Below are 14,446 nucleotides of genomic sequence, written 5' to 3'. Positions count from 1 at the left end.
CCATTGCCTGGAGCACAAATTAATTGACAAACTTGTATTTCAAACTCAGCGGCACTTGGTAGCCGCTGAGTTTGAAAGTGACTGAATGGAAACCCCAACCTGTCTGATGGCAGGAGAGGGGGAGGGGGGTCACCAGACTACTGCCGCACCAGTGGAGTCCATTATTTCTCATCTCCCCGTGGTTGGATGCAGCTCATACACCACCAAGCCCCGACCCAGTGCTATTTCCTCAGGGTGAAAGTAAACACACAGATACACACACACACACACACACACACACACACACACACACAGCAGTTTATTTTTTCTCTTCCCGTCCTCTCAGCCTTTCACACTGAGCACAGCAATCCCTACGCTGCTCTCCTCCGAGGTCCTGATGGGAGGATGGGTTACAGAATGAGCCCGGCGCACAGCCGACTGGCCTTTACGCGTCTCACACATTAACTTCCTGAGCGGCCGCAAAGCAGGTTCCCGCAACCCCTGACAGAGTAGTTAGCAAAAGGTCAGCGGAAGATTCAGACAAATCCCTTCTCTGTAAAAAAAAAAAAAAAAAAAAAAAAGGCGGTGAGACAAGCTCTGAGGAATGAACACATGCTGCTTCTCTATCTCTTTCTCCCACATTCTTCTCCCTCCTTCCATTTCACCGCATCTTAGGAGGCAAATTCATAGAAAAGTTGCTTTTCCATAATTGACCATCATCACCCTCTTTCTCCGGTTCTCGTCCTCCGTTGCCATCATACCTGCCTCAGATGAACCCTGGGAGGAGAGCTTATGAGTTTTTTTTATTATCCCCATACCGCTATTATTACTTTTTTAAATCTTTTAACAGATGATGAATATTTAATGGGGATGAATATTTCAATGTTTTGAGCCAACAGGGAGTGAACGGGAGATAGATGTAGGAGGAAGGTGAACAGTAGAGAAACGTGACTTGTGGGAGAGAATGAGAGGGGAAAAGCGGCATTACAATGAACGGCATCTGGGTATAATTTCCCCAGATGGTAGCAAAGGGTCCCAGCCCAGGAGCCACCCAATGGCGGGTTATCTCAGGGACATCAGGTGCCAGCACTGGAGGAGGGGGGGGTTTGTAAGTGAGAGACGTAGTGACAAGAGAAATCTCAGAGAACAGTGCCTGTGGCAATTACTTTCTCACACATCCTTCTATCATGTTACCGTAACCTCACAGGCAGGGGCCTGCAGGTCTCCTAAAAGGCTGGGGCCCTCAGATGCAGCACTAAAGCTGGCATATGGGTGCAGGACAGGGCCCGATGGGGCAGCCTGTACCAAAGTGCTGAGCATTTGCATGTTATTGATGTCAACAAAAGGCCACATCATGCTTATGTGTAGCCGATTAGAGATTTATTCTCCGTCCAGGGAACTGTGCTCCTCCATGGCTTCCAGATGCCATCAGAACATCTCCTTCACTATTTATTAAGGAACTCTTAAAGATTCTGAGAATCTGTTTCAGATACCCTTTCTTCCTTATGCCACTTTTTCATTTGCTCTTTATCATGCACTTTAAAATTCACATTTAGAGAGCAGCATTTGTCTTTGATCGTCCTTCAGCGTAATAATGAGTCATCATCATCTATGTTGGAAAGAGCCAAATTAAACTAATGTAATATAGTGGACTAAAGTGAAACTTTTTTCACTTTAAAACTTTTTTCACATTTTAAAACTTTCTAACAGTAAACATGTCCTCCTTACCTGTGGAATTCATTGGTGAATATTTTTGCGCATCTCACCAAGGCCACAGATTAATACTTCACGAATGGGGGATTAACTGAATTAAACCAACAAGGGGAGGAAGAGTGAAAAAAGTCCTAATTTGTTTCAGTGCCCCTCGGACCTGGCCAAATTAGAATAGGCTGTCCGGTTTGAAGTATGCTCCCGAGTGAGAAATGGGCTTGAGTGGCCCAGAGGGCCATGGGAACATGGCATGAACACTACAGGTTAATAGACTCGACTTTATCACCGCATTATTTCCGCCGAGAAATACGTGGACAGTCCAACTCGCCACTGCTTAATTAAAGGTGCAGCGCCGCCCGCATTAATTCCACTCGTACCCCGTCTCCCAGGCTCTCGCCTTCGCTGCGCTGTCTCCTGTTCCTCTCCCCTTATCTTAGCGCCTGCTCCTGTTTTGCCTCTCCACTCTCTTCCCTTCTGTTTTTGCCTTCTACATGGCAGCTTCACCTAAGCTTCAAAGAGCTGGAAACAGGTCTTCCTCCTCCCTCCAAATCCCGCTGTCAGCCGGAGCCGGAGCCGAGGCATGCGGGACTGACAGCTCATTGTTCTGGCAAAGTGTTGCTGTGACTGGAAACAACATTGCCCAGCACACCGCATTAATATTTAGACCACCCTCGGGAAGACATGAAGACAAAATATCCAGCCTAATCTCGCTGCTTATCCGTCGCATCTCTGCGTTCTGTCCTCGCGCTCGACAACACCCCCACCCGCCTCAAGCCCAGGTTTACTTTTTATTTCCTCACAGATGGAGGGGCATTTGGTGCTGGAGTCCTTTCTTTGTCTTTCTGTCTCTCCCTCTCTCTGATCTCACTGGGTACCTGGCAGGCCTGACTCCATCTCCCTCCCCGTCCTGCCTGTAATTCTCGCTCCTCCATATTTTCTTGTAGGGTTGACATTTACTGCTCAGAGTGGCAAGGATTTCCTCTTTTTTTTTCCCCCTTCATCTTTGAGGCCTGACAGCCATTATTCATCCCGCTATAAGACTGTGAAATCATGTTTTGTTAATTGATTTATATCAGTTGGTTTAGATATTGAACAGGATTCGGAATGTGAGGCTTTTTTTTTTAGGCCAGAAAAGTAAACATGACAGAGGTAAGGATCCCAGTGATGCAGGTCCTCTTCCTCCCTCATTTCACACCTTCCTCCTGACAGCAGCAGATGAACATCGTAAGTGACATGTGCTGTTGATACCAATTAAATTTTTGCTCTGGTTACATAATGGTATTGGTGCCGTGGGCTTATCGAGGGAATGTCTCGCCCGAGCGAACGTCCACCTGGATCTGCTCCCCTGCTCTGACTGCTGAATCACCGAGCCCCCGGAAACGGACCCTCTACCACACGCAGCCGTTCCCTGGTGAATGGACTGCTCTCTTCAGATGGGGACAAAGAATCACGTTCCCAAGCCAAAGAACCGTTCCATTAAAAAGAGAAATAATACTTATTTTTCTGAACTTTACATTTTCCAGAGAAAGATCAAAGCCCTCTGACCTTCGTGGTGTCTCTAAGAGGCATTCGAAACATTCGAATGTGTGGACAGCAAGACCACATAAAAAAAAAGAACTTCCAGAATGTGAACCCATCATTTAGAGATTAACCAGTTAATAATGTTAATATTTTCTCAGTATTATCCATGACATGCATATTCCTAACATAAGGTTATACAGCATGTAGGTACAATCATGCAAATTTTCCTGCAACTGCATATGAGGAAACTATAGCACTACAGCACTTGAAATGTATCCCTTATACATTATTTAACCAACCATTAACCATTTGTTAACCTTTAGGTAACATCATTGTTCTTGTTCAAAGCATCATTCTTTCTAACATATAATAAATAATAAGGCCTATAATGTATTGCATGACTGAGCAAAGAATTGAATTGAAAGAATTGGAAAAAAAGTTAATCCTTTAATTTCCCTGTAACTACACTGATTTTCTTGATTTAAAAAAATGTGTGATGAGTGTTGCCTCAAATATAAAAAACTGAGTAGATTTTGTAAATATTATAACTTATACATACATAATTTAACATAAATAAATTACCTAACATTTATATTAAAATACAGTCATTTAAAATGGTTTCTAATGATTACTTTAGACTTAGAAATATTTCTAGGCTCGTTTGTATATGTGTATGAATTATGGTCTTTCAAGTATTGTCTTTCAATGGCAGTATTGTCTTTGGTCAGTTACTTCTTCCTGTAAATTATTACAATATAACAGTTTCAGCTTAATTTATTATTAATATTGTGTATTTTTTATCAGAAAATTACTGATTCATACGTAACATAATTTCCATGCAATTAACAAAAACGTGAAAATATTTTGTGAATAAAAGAAGGCATTTCCTGCATGATGTATGTTACTCCTAGAAGTTAGTCTTGTCCATTTTAATAGGTGGATCACCATTGTTTTTTTTTTCATTTTTTACTCTTTACCATGAGTGAGTGACACATGACTGGCAGTTCTGCTGCTATAAAAGGCTGGTGATAGAAATGTAAGATGGAGCAGCTGGAGAAACACAAAAGGCAGAAGAAGACCAGCAGTGAGCCACTCTAAATATCATTCCCCAGCCCTCAAAGGCCGTGCTGCACTCACGGTGCTTTTTTTTTGGCTTGTTAAGAGCCAGATTTTTTCAGTTCAACGCTTTCTCCGCTGTTCCCAAAAATAGACAAGGAATTATTTAGCATCAATCAAATGATCCCCAGTCATCTCCACATTCTAATTAGTAGAATTAAAATAATTTAACCAATGTGTTGTGTTAACAGGAGTGAGAATAGCATTGCTCTGACAGTGGGAAACTAAACATATGAGGGAAATGGGCGTTTGAGGGCGTGTGAGAAGAAACGCTCCAACAACACAGAACAGAAGGTGCTTCTATGAGGTGAGCTTTTCATCAAAGCCCCCACAAGTATACATCATTGTTCATTAAAGAGACACAACACAAAGCCATCTGCATCACACAGAGACATCAGCAGTACACATAGTGTGCTGAAGACATTAATCAAAATTCCTTTTCAATTAAATTAATCAAATCTTTTTTAAAAATCCAGAATATAAAATCAAGAATATTGGCCAGAATATAAGACAACTCATAGTGTCAAAACAAATATTTGAAAAAACAACTTATAGACAAATATCTTGTTTTCATACAAGCAATTATTATTTTTTTTTTTTAGATTATATTAACTTTAAAGGTTAAATAAACTTTTGACTGGTAATGAATATTGAATTACTTGTGTAAATAAAAAGTCAAAAAGTTTTTAATCAAGAGATACTGGTAGCCATTTGGTACATCTACCAGTATTCCCTTATTCATCTGAACAACACAGCTTTTTTGACATACTATTCTCTTTATTCTCAGACTTCCTACCTGTAGATTATGCACGCGCAGTCTCTGCAAGTGCCGCAGTTCTCGATGTCCTGGCCTGTGCGGTACGAGTGCCTCCTAGAGCAGCGGGGAGAAAACAGCATCATTACCATGGCAAACCCCATACCCTCCCCAAAGACCCAACAGCTAAGTCACAGTTACAAGGCACGACGGTGATGTAACGTGTCTAAACTCGCAATTTCCCGGAATTCAAACGCAATGGTTCATTGGTCCGGTTAGGAAAGTTCACACTAAAGCAGGAAAACATACATCAGTGCATTTCTTTAATGGTGGCTCCTTATGAATGATCTCCGTTTGCCACTGATGGTTACATAAGCATGAGTCACATCGTCTTCAGGGACTTAAGTATTTATTTATGTATGTGCGGTTATAAAGACCTCATCTCGGCACACTCATTACTGCGGTTCAGATCCGGCTGGGCCGTGATCAGACAGTATTCTCTTGTTTGTGATGCACTGGGCTTCACAAAAGCAACACCTGTTATGAGGACGTCCGCATTTAGCGCCGCGCTGCGACAGAAACTAATTACTCCAGTCCGATGAAGGAGCTGCACGCCTGAACTTGGATTAAAGCACTGGTGGAAATCCTCAGGCAGATGCAGGGGGAAAAAAACGTGAGAAGTGGATTAATTAAGGGGCTGATGCAAATCAATCACTGAAAAGGGTTTACATTTATGATTTTCATTAACATCCTCTCTACCACTAAGCCCCGCCTCTGCATCTCTTTGAACTTAAGTGCGGGGGCAACGTCCTTCACTAAGCACTCATTAGGGCTATGATGCCAAATCAACAGCGCTTCCTCACAAATAAGCATCTTAAGCCATGTCTGCTCATTTAGAGATGGCTAAATATATCCACACTTGCCGAAATGTCAGATATTAAAGTTCACTTTGTTGACAAGGCAGCTGGGAATGTTGGAGTGTTTCCTGCTTTCACTTGTGTTGGAAGTATTATGCGTCACCTAGGCATATTCTCAACTGTATTTCAACTGCACACACACATACAGACAATAGTACTTTATAACATAGCAAGAATCCCTTTAGGAAGGCTTCAGAATCTCACATCAGTTCCCTCTCAGGGAGACAGCAGGTCATTCATCATTACTTCAGAATCCCATGGGGCCATGCTCAGTTCAGCTAAAACCTGTCCTAAGAGTATGTGTGAATGTGTGTGTGGGTGTCAGACAATGTGGGGACTGTGATTATGGGCCCAGGGGCTGAAAAGGCACTTAAAAAAAATCGATACCTTTGACAATTTAATCCCTTAACAACAATGCCAGTGCCAGACAGGGATCTGCATTCCAAACAGCCAGCAAAAGCATAGTCCATTGCCTGTCCATAGCTGTGCTTAAACAGAGGCCGCAGATAAAGCAATTCACCCAGCCTGATTGCACTGTCCACCCTCTAATATGCCACTGATGAGGAAATTATTGGAAATGTAGCTGTCACTCAATTTCAGGCAAACCTTGGCTACCTGTTCAATTTCTGTACCTTATTAACACAAAAAAGCCTTGGAAGAGAACCAAGACCTAGGTGTTTTTTAATAGTGTGGGTAAACTCAAATCTGCCTCTTCTTGAGAATGTGATTGGATATGCAAAGACATAATTATAGGCAGGAATTTCCTCTTACTGGATAACTCCAATTTTCTTTTGTTATGGGGACATAATAAATGTAACATTTTATGGGGGTCTGCATTGAAATACATTACAAGTTAAAGGTTTCATTTTCTTTCTAGGAAAAAACTGAAGACTATGAAACAACACACATGTCACATCTGGGGCGCAGCTTGGGCAACAGCCTGCACCACTCAGCTTGCCGGCAGGGCTCTAACCATGGACAGGTGCTGCTGATAAGGCATCCATGGTTGGAGCCCTGTTTTTGGGCAGCAGACCAATGAAGTGAAGTGAAGTGATTGTCACATGTGATACACAGCAGCACAGCATACGGTGCACACAGTGAAATTTGTCCTCTGCATTTAACCCATCACCCTGAGTGAGCAGTGGGCAGCCATAACAAGCACCCGGGGAGCAGTGTGTGGGGACGGTGCTTTTGCTCAGTGGCACCTCAGTGGCACCTTGGTGGATCGGGATTCGAACCGGCAACCTTCTGATTACGGGGCCACTTCCTTAAGCGCTAGGCCACCACTGCCCCAATGCTGCTGTGTTAATGCGGTCACTTCCATTACCTTAGTATTTTTGGTTCATGTGCCTGGCAATTGCCACATACCTGTGGGTTAGTTTTTGTTCTCCCCTTTGTTTCCCCTATTTTTGTTTAATAAATCTCATTTGCCCAGATGTCCCATTTCTGCACTTCCTTCCCCCGTCAGCCCATGGTCGTGACATTATTTCGTAAACCAAAATAAACAAAGCAAAACATTTCATATTCAAGCAATGAAAAGGAGAATTGAAAAACTGCGTCATGACACACAGTGCTGGACGCAGTTTACAAAGATAAAATTTTACTCCAGTAAAAGGAAAGTATTTGCCTTCAAATGTACTTAATTATCAAAAGTCAAAATACAGTGATTTATTGTGGCCCTAATGTCTACTTCACATTAGTGACTACTTCGCATTTAAACTGGCGTGCATCTGTGATCGATGTTCTGTCATTGTTTGGCTTTCCTCCTGACACGGCTCTCATCTCAACCCCAAAGTAAGACTACTCCTGTATTCTTTGTTTCTTCCTCTGCATCTTAACTGTTTCCTTGTGAACGGCGTGCGACATCTGTGGGAGTCCGGCGTGCGTTCGTAGAGCAAACAGGTGTGGCTTCGCGTTTGGGTTTTTCATCTCCCAAAATTACTGTATGTCGATTAAACTCCCACTATTATGTTGTGTTTTAGATCTCTGGACACTCAGAGACTGATAAGTACAGCTTTTCCTTCATTCCTGCTTTGAAGGAGCAGACCAAACGCTAAAATGCGTCATGTCATGCAGTGGTGAAAGTTCAACAAATTTAAACTTTGACCGCTGTGTGCACACAAGTCACACGAGTCATAGAAAATAATGGTATTCAGAGCAAAGTGCAGGGCATGCAATGCCCTGAATTAAGCAATTGAGCACATCTGGGACGTCACGTCTCGCTCCATCCACCAATGACACATTGTACCACAGACTGTCCAGTTTTTGGATGCTTTAGTTCAGGACCACCTCATCCACCGCCTAGGGGCAGTGGTGGCCTAGCGGTTAAGGAACCTCCCGTAATTGGAAGGTATTATTATTATAATAATAATAATCAGGAGCATGTCCAGGCATGGAAGCGCAGGCACAAAAATATGTCATTTTCACTTTGAATTGGGTCGCCACACTGCTCTACAGCTGCTGCAAATTTTCACCATATTTAAGCAGAAAGAGAATCAGAAAGAAGCCCTTCACAAATTCCAAAGATTAGAAGAGGTTTTGCATTATGAAAACTCATTAAAAGTTGACTTATACAAGTTTTTTTTTTGTTGTAAATGTTCAATATTCAAAGCTGTGTTCTTACACATTCAACAGACTGAAGTATAATTGAAAATTTGATTTCACCCTGGGTATAATTCCTTTAAAGTTGTTCATCACAGACACTCATACCATCTTTATTTATATTTAATAAATTAAAACAACAAAAGTACACACTCAGTAAATAGTCAAAAGAAAAAATCTCTGCACTGGCATATTGAATATAAAACTAAATAGGTCAAATAGATTTTTTAAAATAATAAAAACTCTAAACACAGAGACAACATTTATCATTTTTCTACTACTCTCTTACTCAACACAAAGCCAATAGGCCCATTTTGTCCCTAACATTTTCTAAAAAATAATGCACATCCTCAACAGTACTGAAGGAATATGTAAACCAGAAAGAATGACAGCCTGTTTATCATCATCCAGAACCTATTGGAATTTGTGAAGGGCTTCTTTCCGATTTTTCAACATATTGTTGCGCATGTGCAGTCCAAATCGGGTTTCTGGTCCAAATTGGGTAGCAACAGCCTACTCAACAGCCAGAGCTAACCTGAAGAGATGCACCAGAACAGCGATGCGCTCCTACAAGTTAAAGATCGAGATCGAAGTGCGAGGATAATTTCGACCCCAGATGCATGTGGCAGGGTGTTAAATCAATCGCAGACCACAAAAGCAACAACAACTGTCCATCCAGCTCAGCAGACTCTGCTCTCTCGGATGATCTTAACCCTTTTTTTTGCACAGTTCAACAAGGACACCAACCAACAACACACTACACTGCAGGAGGCCTCCAGGGATGTGAGGTGAGGCAAGCACTCAGCTACCGGATGGTATTCCTGGATGGGTTCTAAAGCAGCGTGCGGGGCAACTCACCCATTCGCAACAAAAATATATTTCTCAATATATTATGTGACAATATATTTTGTGTGTATTCATATTTTGAGAATTGTACATAGTAATATATGTTGATATATTCTATAATAATCTATTTTAAATCTAAGCAATATATAAATAAAGGAAATAGGATATATGACAATATATTAAAATATATTAATATATTAAAATATTGCAGTTATTGCCATTTTCATATATTGAATAAATACATTTTATACTATTTAATATATTATTAGGTTTACTGAAAAATGTCCGACATTAAATGAGATTATTGCAATATAAATTCTGGTATATAGCAATATACGTTTGTTTCGTAAGGGCATACATACCCATACATGTTTCCAACATCATTGTCAAATTTGCAGATGATACAACTGTGATTAGGCTCATCACCAACAACAATGAGACGGCTTACATGGGAGAGGTGGGGAACCTGGAGTGCTGAATTCAAAGGAAACAAAGGAAGTAATGCTAGATTTCAAAAAGTGGAGTAATCTCCAAACATCAGCATACATTCAAATTCAAATTTTATTTGTCACATACACAGTCATATACGGTATGATGTGCAGTGAAATGCTTTCTGCAACTGCTACAGACCACAGTATTGCAAATGTTGCAAGTAAACAATGAACCAATATGCAAATATTGCAAACATAACCAAGTATTACACTTTTACGTCTTTAACATAAAATATGTGTAACTGGTAGGGTGAAGGTGTGCAAATGAGTTGCAGTTTTTACAATGTACATGTACTGTACATGCACACACACCCACTATGTCCATACCATATTATTTAATGCAGTTTTGAAAAAATGTGGTGCACTTTATTCTAACTGTTCTACCCCATTCTATTTGTGTCAGGATCCGGTCCGAAATGGGGGTTACTCCGGTCCAGATCAGGATCAGGATCAGGATCCGGACCGGAGTTTAATTGTTGTCCTGTGTAATGTTCCCTAATCGTTTTCACCTGTGTTTAATTTAATAAAGCTGCCCTGTTCGTTTCTGTTTGCTGTCAGGTCTTTGAAGTTATGTTCTATGTTCACCAGTGGCTACGTCTTGGATGTCTCCCCTGTCCTGTGATTCATTAATTAAACCCCGGTTTCGTGATGTCAGGTGAAAACGTCCTCCAATCCTCGTCACTCCTCGTCCTCCTCTCCGTGCACCCGCCGCGTCATGCCCGCATGGACGTGACAGAAAGACCTGACCCACTAATGGACTAAATTTGAGTGCACAAACTATTTTATATATGCTAATTATATGTGTGAGCATTGATATATTAAATACAAAAGCTAAACAATGAAACCTTATGTTTTAGCACTGAAAACAGTCGCATCTGCCATTTACTATTCTGTGTCTTTGCCACATGTTTATGTCACCACGTTTTTTGTGTGGTCATATGACTGCATGGCTACGTCTGATTGGTGAAACGGTGTCATGTGATTATTGTTGCTACGTCTTGATGGTAAAATGTTTTTACGATCTACGGGCAGCATCTGTCTGGCATATAGCATATAAATGGTTTAAAAAATAAGTCAAGTGTTGCCCAACATAGTAAGAGTAAAGTTTCTTATACACAAAAGTACTAAAGAAAAAGTAAAAAACTTCTGCGTTGTAAACCTACTTATAAAGTACTTTTTTTTTTTTTTTTCAAAAAATTACTCAATTAATGTAACGGAGTAAATGTAACTACCTACCTCTGGTGAGTGGATATTAAAACCAAATACAGAGAGTAAGGAAAGTATTCAGACCCTGGACCCCAAATTTTTGTTATATAGCACTCTTACTGCAATATAACTCTTTGTTATATTGCAGCCATTTGCTAAAATCATTTAAGTTCCTTGTTTTCCTCATTAATGTACATGCAGCACCACATGAAAAAACACAGAATTTTTGCAACTTTTGCAGATTTATTAACAAAGAAAAACTGAAATATCACATGGTCCTAAGGATTCAGACCCTTTGCTTTCGATACTCATATATTTAGTTCAGGTGCTGAACAATTCTTCTGATCGTCCTTGAAATGGTTCTAAGCTGTGTTATACTGATTAGTATTGATTAGAAAAGCCACACCCCTGTATATATAGGACTATATAAGACAGCTCACAAGGCATGTCAGAGCAAACGAGAAGCATGAGGTTGAAGGAACTGCCTGAAGTGCTCAGAGACAGAACTGTGGCAAGACACAGATCTGGCCAAGGTTACAAAAAAATATATATTCTGCTTTTCTTAATATTCCTAAGAGCACAGTGACCTCCATAATCCTTAAATGGAAGACATTTGGGACGACCAGAACCCTTGCCAGAGCTGGCTGTCCGGCCAAGCTGAGCTATCAGGGGAGAAGAACCTACATGTACATGACATGCCTCCTTTAAGTGCTGCTTTAAGAGGAAGTGGATTTGAATGTAATGTGACCTCTACATGAGAGTTTTCCTCTTGCTTTCAATACCTCCATTTTTAGCTCTGGGTGTAAAAGGATAAACAGCAAACATGTTTGTGTGATCAAAGACAGAAAGTGCCAGTTTCACTACATTGCTTTTCCACATTTGGGACATAATTATCCCCTGGCAGCAAATTTTCAGTCTTAATTAAAACACTTCCTGCTTGTCTACCACTTTCAACTAGGCACAATTTGTATTCCATTGGTCTTAGCAGTGCCACAGTGTTGTTGTTTTTGTCTTGTTAAAGCAGAGAGTTAGCAGGTGAAGTGGCCGAGCCCCCGGAGCAGGGAGTAAGCAGGCTGTGTTTGTGGAGCGTTTCCTGTGACAAGAATGCTAATGCAGGCCCCTAATCTCCCCCATCCTCTGCTAGACTCCCGTACCAGCACGCCAAAAACTCTCTGGATGGCCGTCGGTAAAAAGGTTCAAATCTGTTGAATAACCCCAATTTCACACCCCCACGCACCTCTCTGGAAGTGCTCCTGTGTGTTTGCTGCCTTTCATTTTGGGGGGAGTGGGACTCTGTAGTGTCTTCCACTAGTACCATGTGTCATATGCTTTTTATTTCTTCAGCCAATACCTGTGATTTGTGGGTTCTGCTGTGATTGGAGCTGTTTTTGGCTTCTCTGCTCTTACACACATACACACACACACACATCCATCAATGTCCCAGCATGAGCCACGGTGACTGGGGTGCTGTTACCACTTGAAGATACAAAGCGCTTGAGACAGCCGGGGGGAAGTGAAAGACAAACAGTGACAGGATTCAATGTCTCCCCTTGACTACCTCTGACTCAGCACTCCCTTGCGTGGCACCGGCTAGGCATTTACAAGTGGCGGTGTTGCAATGTTGCAAGGTCCGCTCTCACGTCATCTCCATTGATTATTTTCCAAGAGACTAAAGACACCAGCAGCCACAACAACTATGGAATACTGCCTGAGCAGCAACAGGTCTAAGAGGATGGTGCTTGAGTCCTGCTGAGTCGTAGATGTTATTCAGCCGTGGAATTTAGTTGAAGAATTAATCTTATTAATCATTTTGATAATTTCCACACAGCTCTTTGCATAATTGCATTTAACTTATTTGCATTTAAAGCTACACCCACCCCAAAATGGCACGTCCTGGGGAAATCTCATTGTGTGACTGGTTAAAAGTGGCTGTATTTCTGCATTTCGGAAAGAGAATTCAGATTTAGGGGACCACAAAGATCTATATAAAAGCATATTATATAAAACCTATAAACAATGAGGGGCAGATTTGTGTTTGTAGGCTTTTTCTAAGGAAATTAGCACCCATCTCACATGTGCACTGACTTTTCATACCATGGAAAAGCAACATGCAACATTTTTGTAATGACATCCTAATGCATTTCCATCTGAGTGCACGTCAGAAAAGCACAACAAATGTCATATTAATGCTGCACTTTAAGATCCAAGTGTTACACATGTGACCTGACTGTTACAATCAAGCCAAACTGGTTGGTTTTGTTGTGTTGGTACTTGTTTCCTCTGGGTTCTCTGGTTTTCACCATCCAACGGTATGCACATTGGGTGGATTGGCAACTCAAAACTGACCGTAGGTGTGGGTGTGTGAGTGAACTGTGTAAGTGTGTGAGTGAATTGTGTGTGTGTGTGCCCTGTGCGCGGGAGGGCTTCAGCCACACACAGCCTGAGAACAAGGACTAAGCGGTTAAAGATAGTGAGTCATTGACTTTGTCATTAGATATAAGTAATAGGTGCTGAGGAACCCTAATAAAATTTCAGTATGTTACGTAGTTAAATGACCTTGAGCTGAGAAAATCACATATTTAGCAACACTTCTACAATACACTTGTGCATATAATGGTTTAAATAATCCAGAAGGAGCAAGTAGAGGGCGTGTGGGAGCTGCCAATCATTGCTATGGTCTCCTCCCTTTTAATACATCAAGTGTTATGAAAACATCACACGCTTCACATCCTATAACACAATATGACTGCTGACAAATTTAAAACACAGCATAAAGACATTAAGAATGCATGTATAATAGACCACATTAATTCGACATTTGAATAAAAGAGCTTCACGTTCTCATGCTTCCTCAATTCTGACAGACATCAATACATCCTAAATTATGACTCAGACACTTCACTGAATCAGAAAGATAATCTCCTGCACTTTCCAAAAGAGTAAGCTCTTTCAGTTCTCATTCAGCTACATCAGCGGAGATCCAGCCCCGCTCCTCGTTCACGCCACGCCAGTGAAATTGAGACGCTCTGCCACATTTTTCAGAGTTGTTTTTTTTTTCCGACATAATCGAGTCATTTAGGGCTAAATAAATCGCGGCGTCCCCCGCACGCAAAGTCAAGGTGCTCGGTAATTTACTCCATACTCACTGCGCCTTGCTTAGTTTCCCAGACAGACCTCCAATTACTCTGTTTGACGCGCGCAAGATAAACACCAATCCCAGCCCCTGCAAACAGAGCGGGGCAGGAATGAAGCAGAGCTGAATCATTTTCCGATCTGGTGGATCAATGAAGCAACCAGTCCCTGGA

The 14,446-nt window shown here is 41.4% G+C and overlaps 1 protein-coding gene across 2 annotated transcripts in view; it reads right to left on the bottom strand.

Moving 5' to 3' along the window:
• The window catches only part of LOC114786926 (flocculation protein FLO11), a 53,471-nt gene that overhangs the window by 15,627 nt on the left and 23,398 nt on the right, over positions 1-14,446 (bottom strand). For both annotated transcript variants that reach the window (XM_028974521.1, XM_028974522.1), the window contains exon 3: positions 5,123-5,197. In XM_028974521.1, the coding sequence (XP_028830354.1) occupies positions 5,123-5,197 (75 nt within the window). The remainder of the gene's footprint in view (positions 1-5,122; positions 5,198-14,446) is intronic.

The sequence above is a fragment of the Denticeps clupeoides genome, chromosome 3 (assembly GCF_900700375.1).
Source record: "Denticeps clupeoides chromosome 3, fDenClu1.1, whole genome shotgun sequence".
In the NCBI taxonomy this organism is placed as follows: Eukaryota; Metazoa; Chordata; class Actinopteri; order Clupeiformes; family Denticipitidae; genus Denticeps; species Denticeps clupeoides.
Note: the sequence above shows the minus strand (reverse complement) of the source record. Positions and strands in the feature narration are given on the sequence as shown.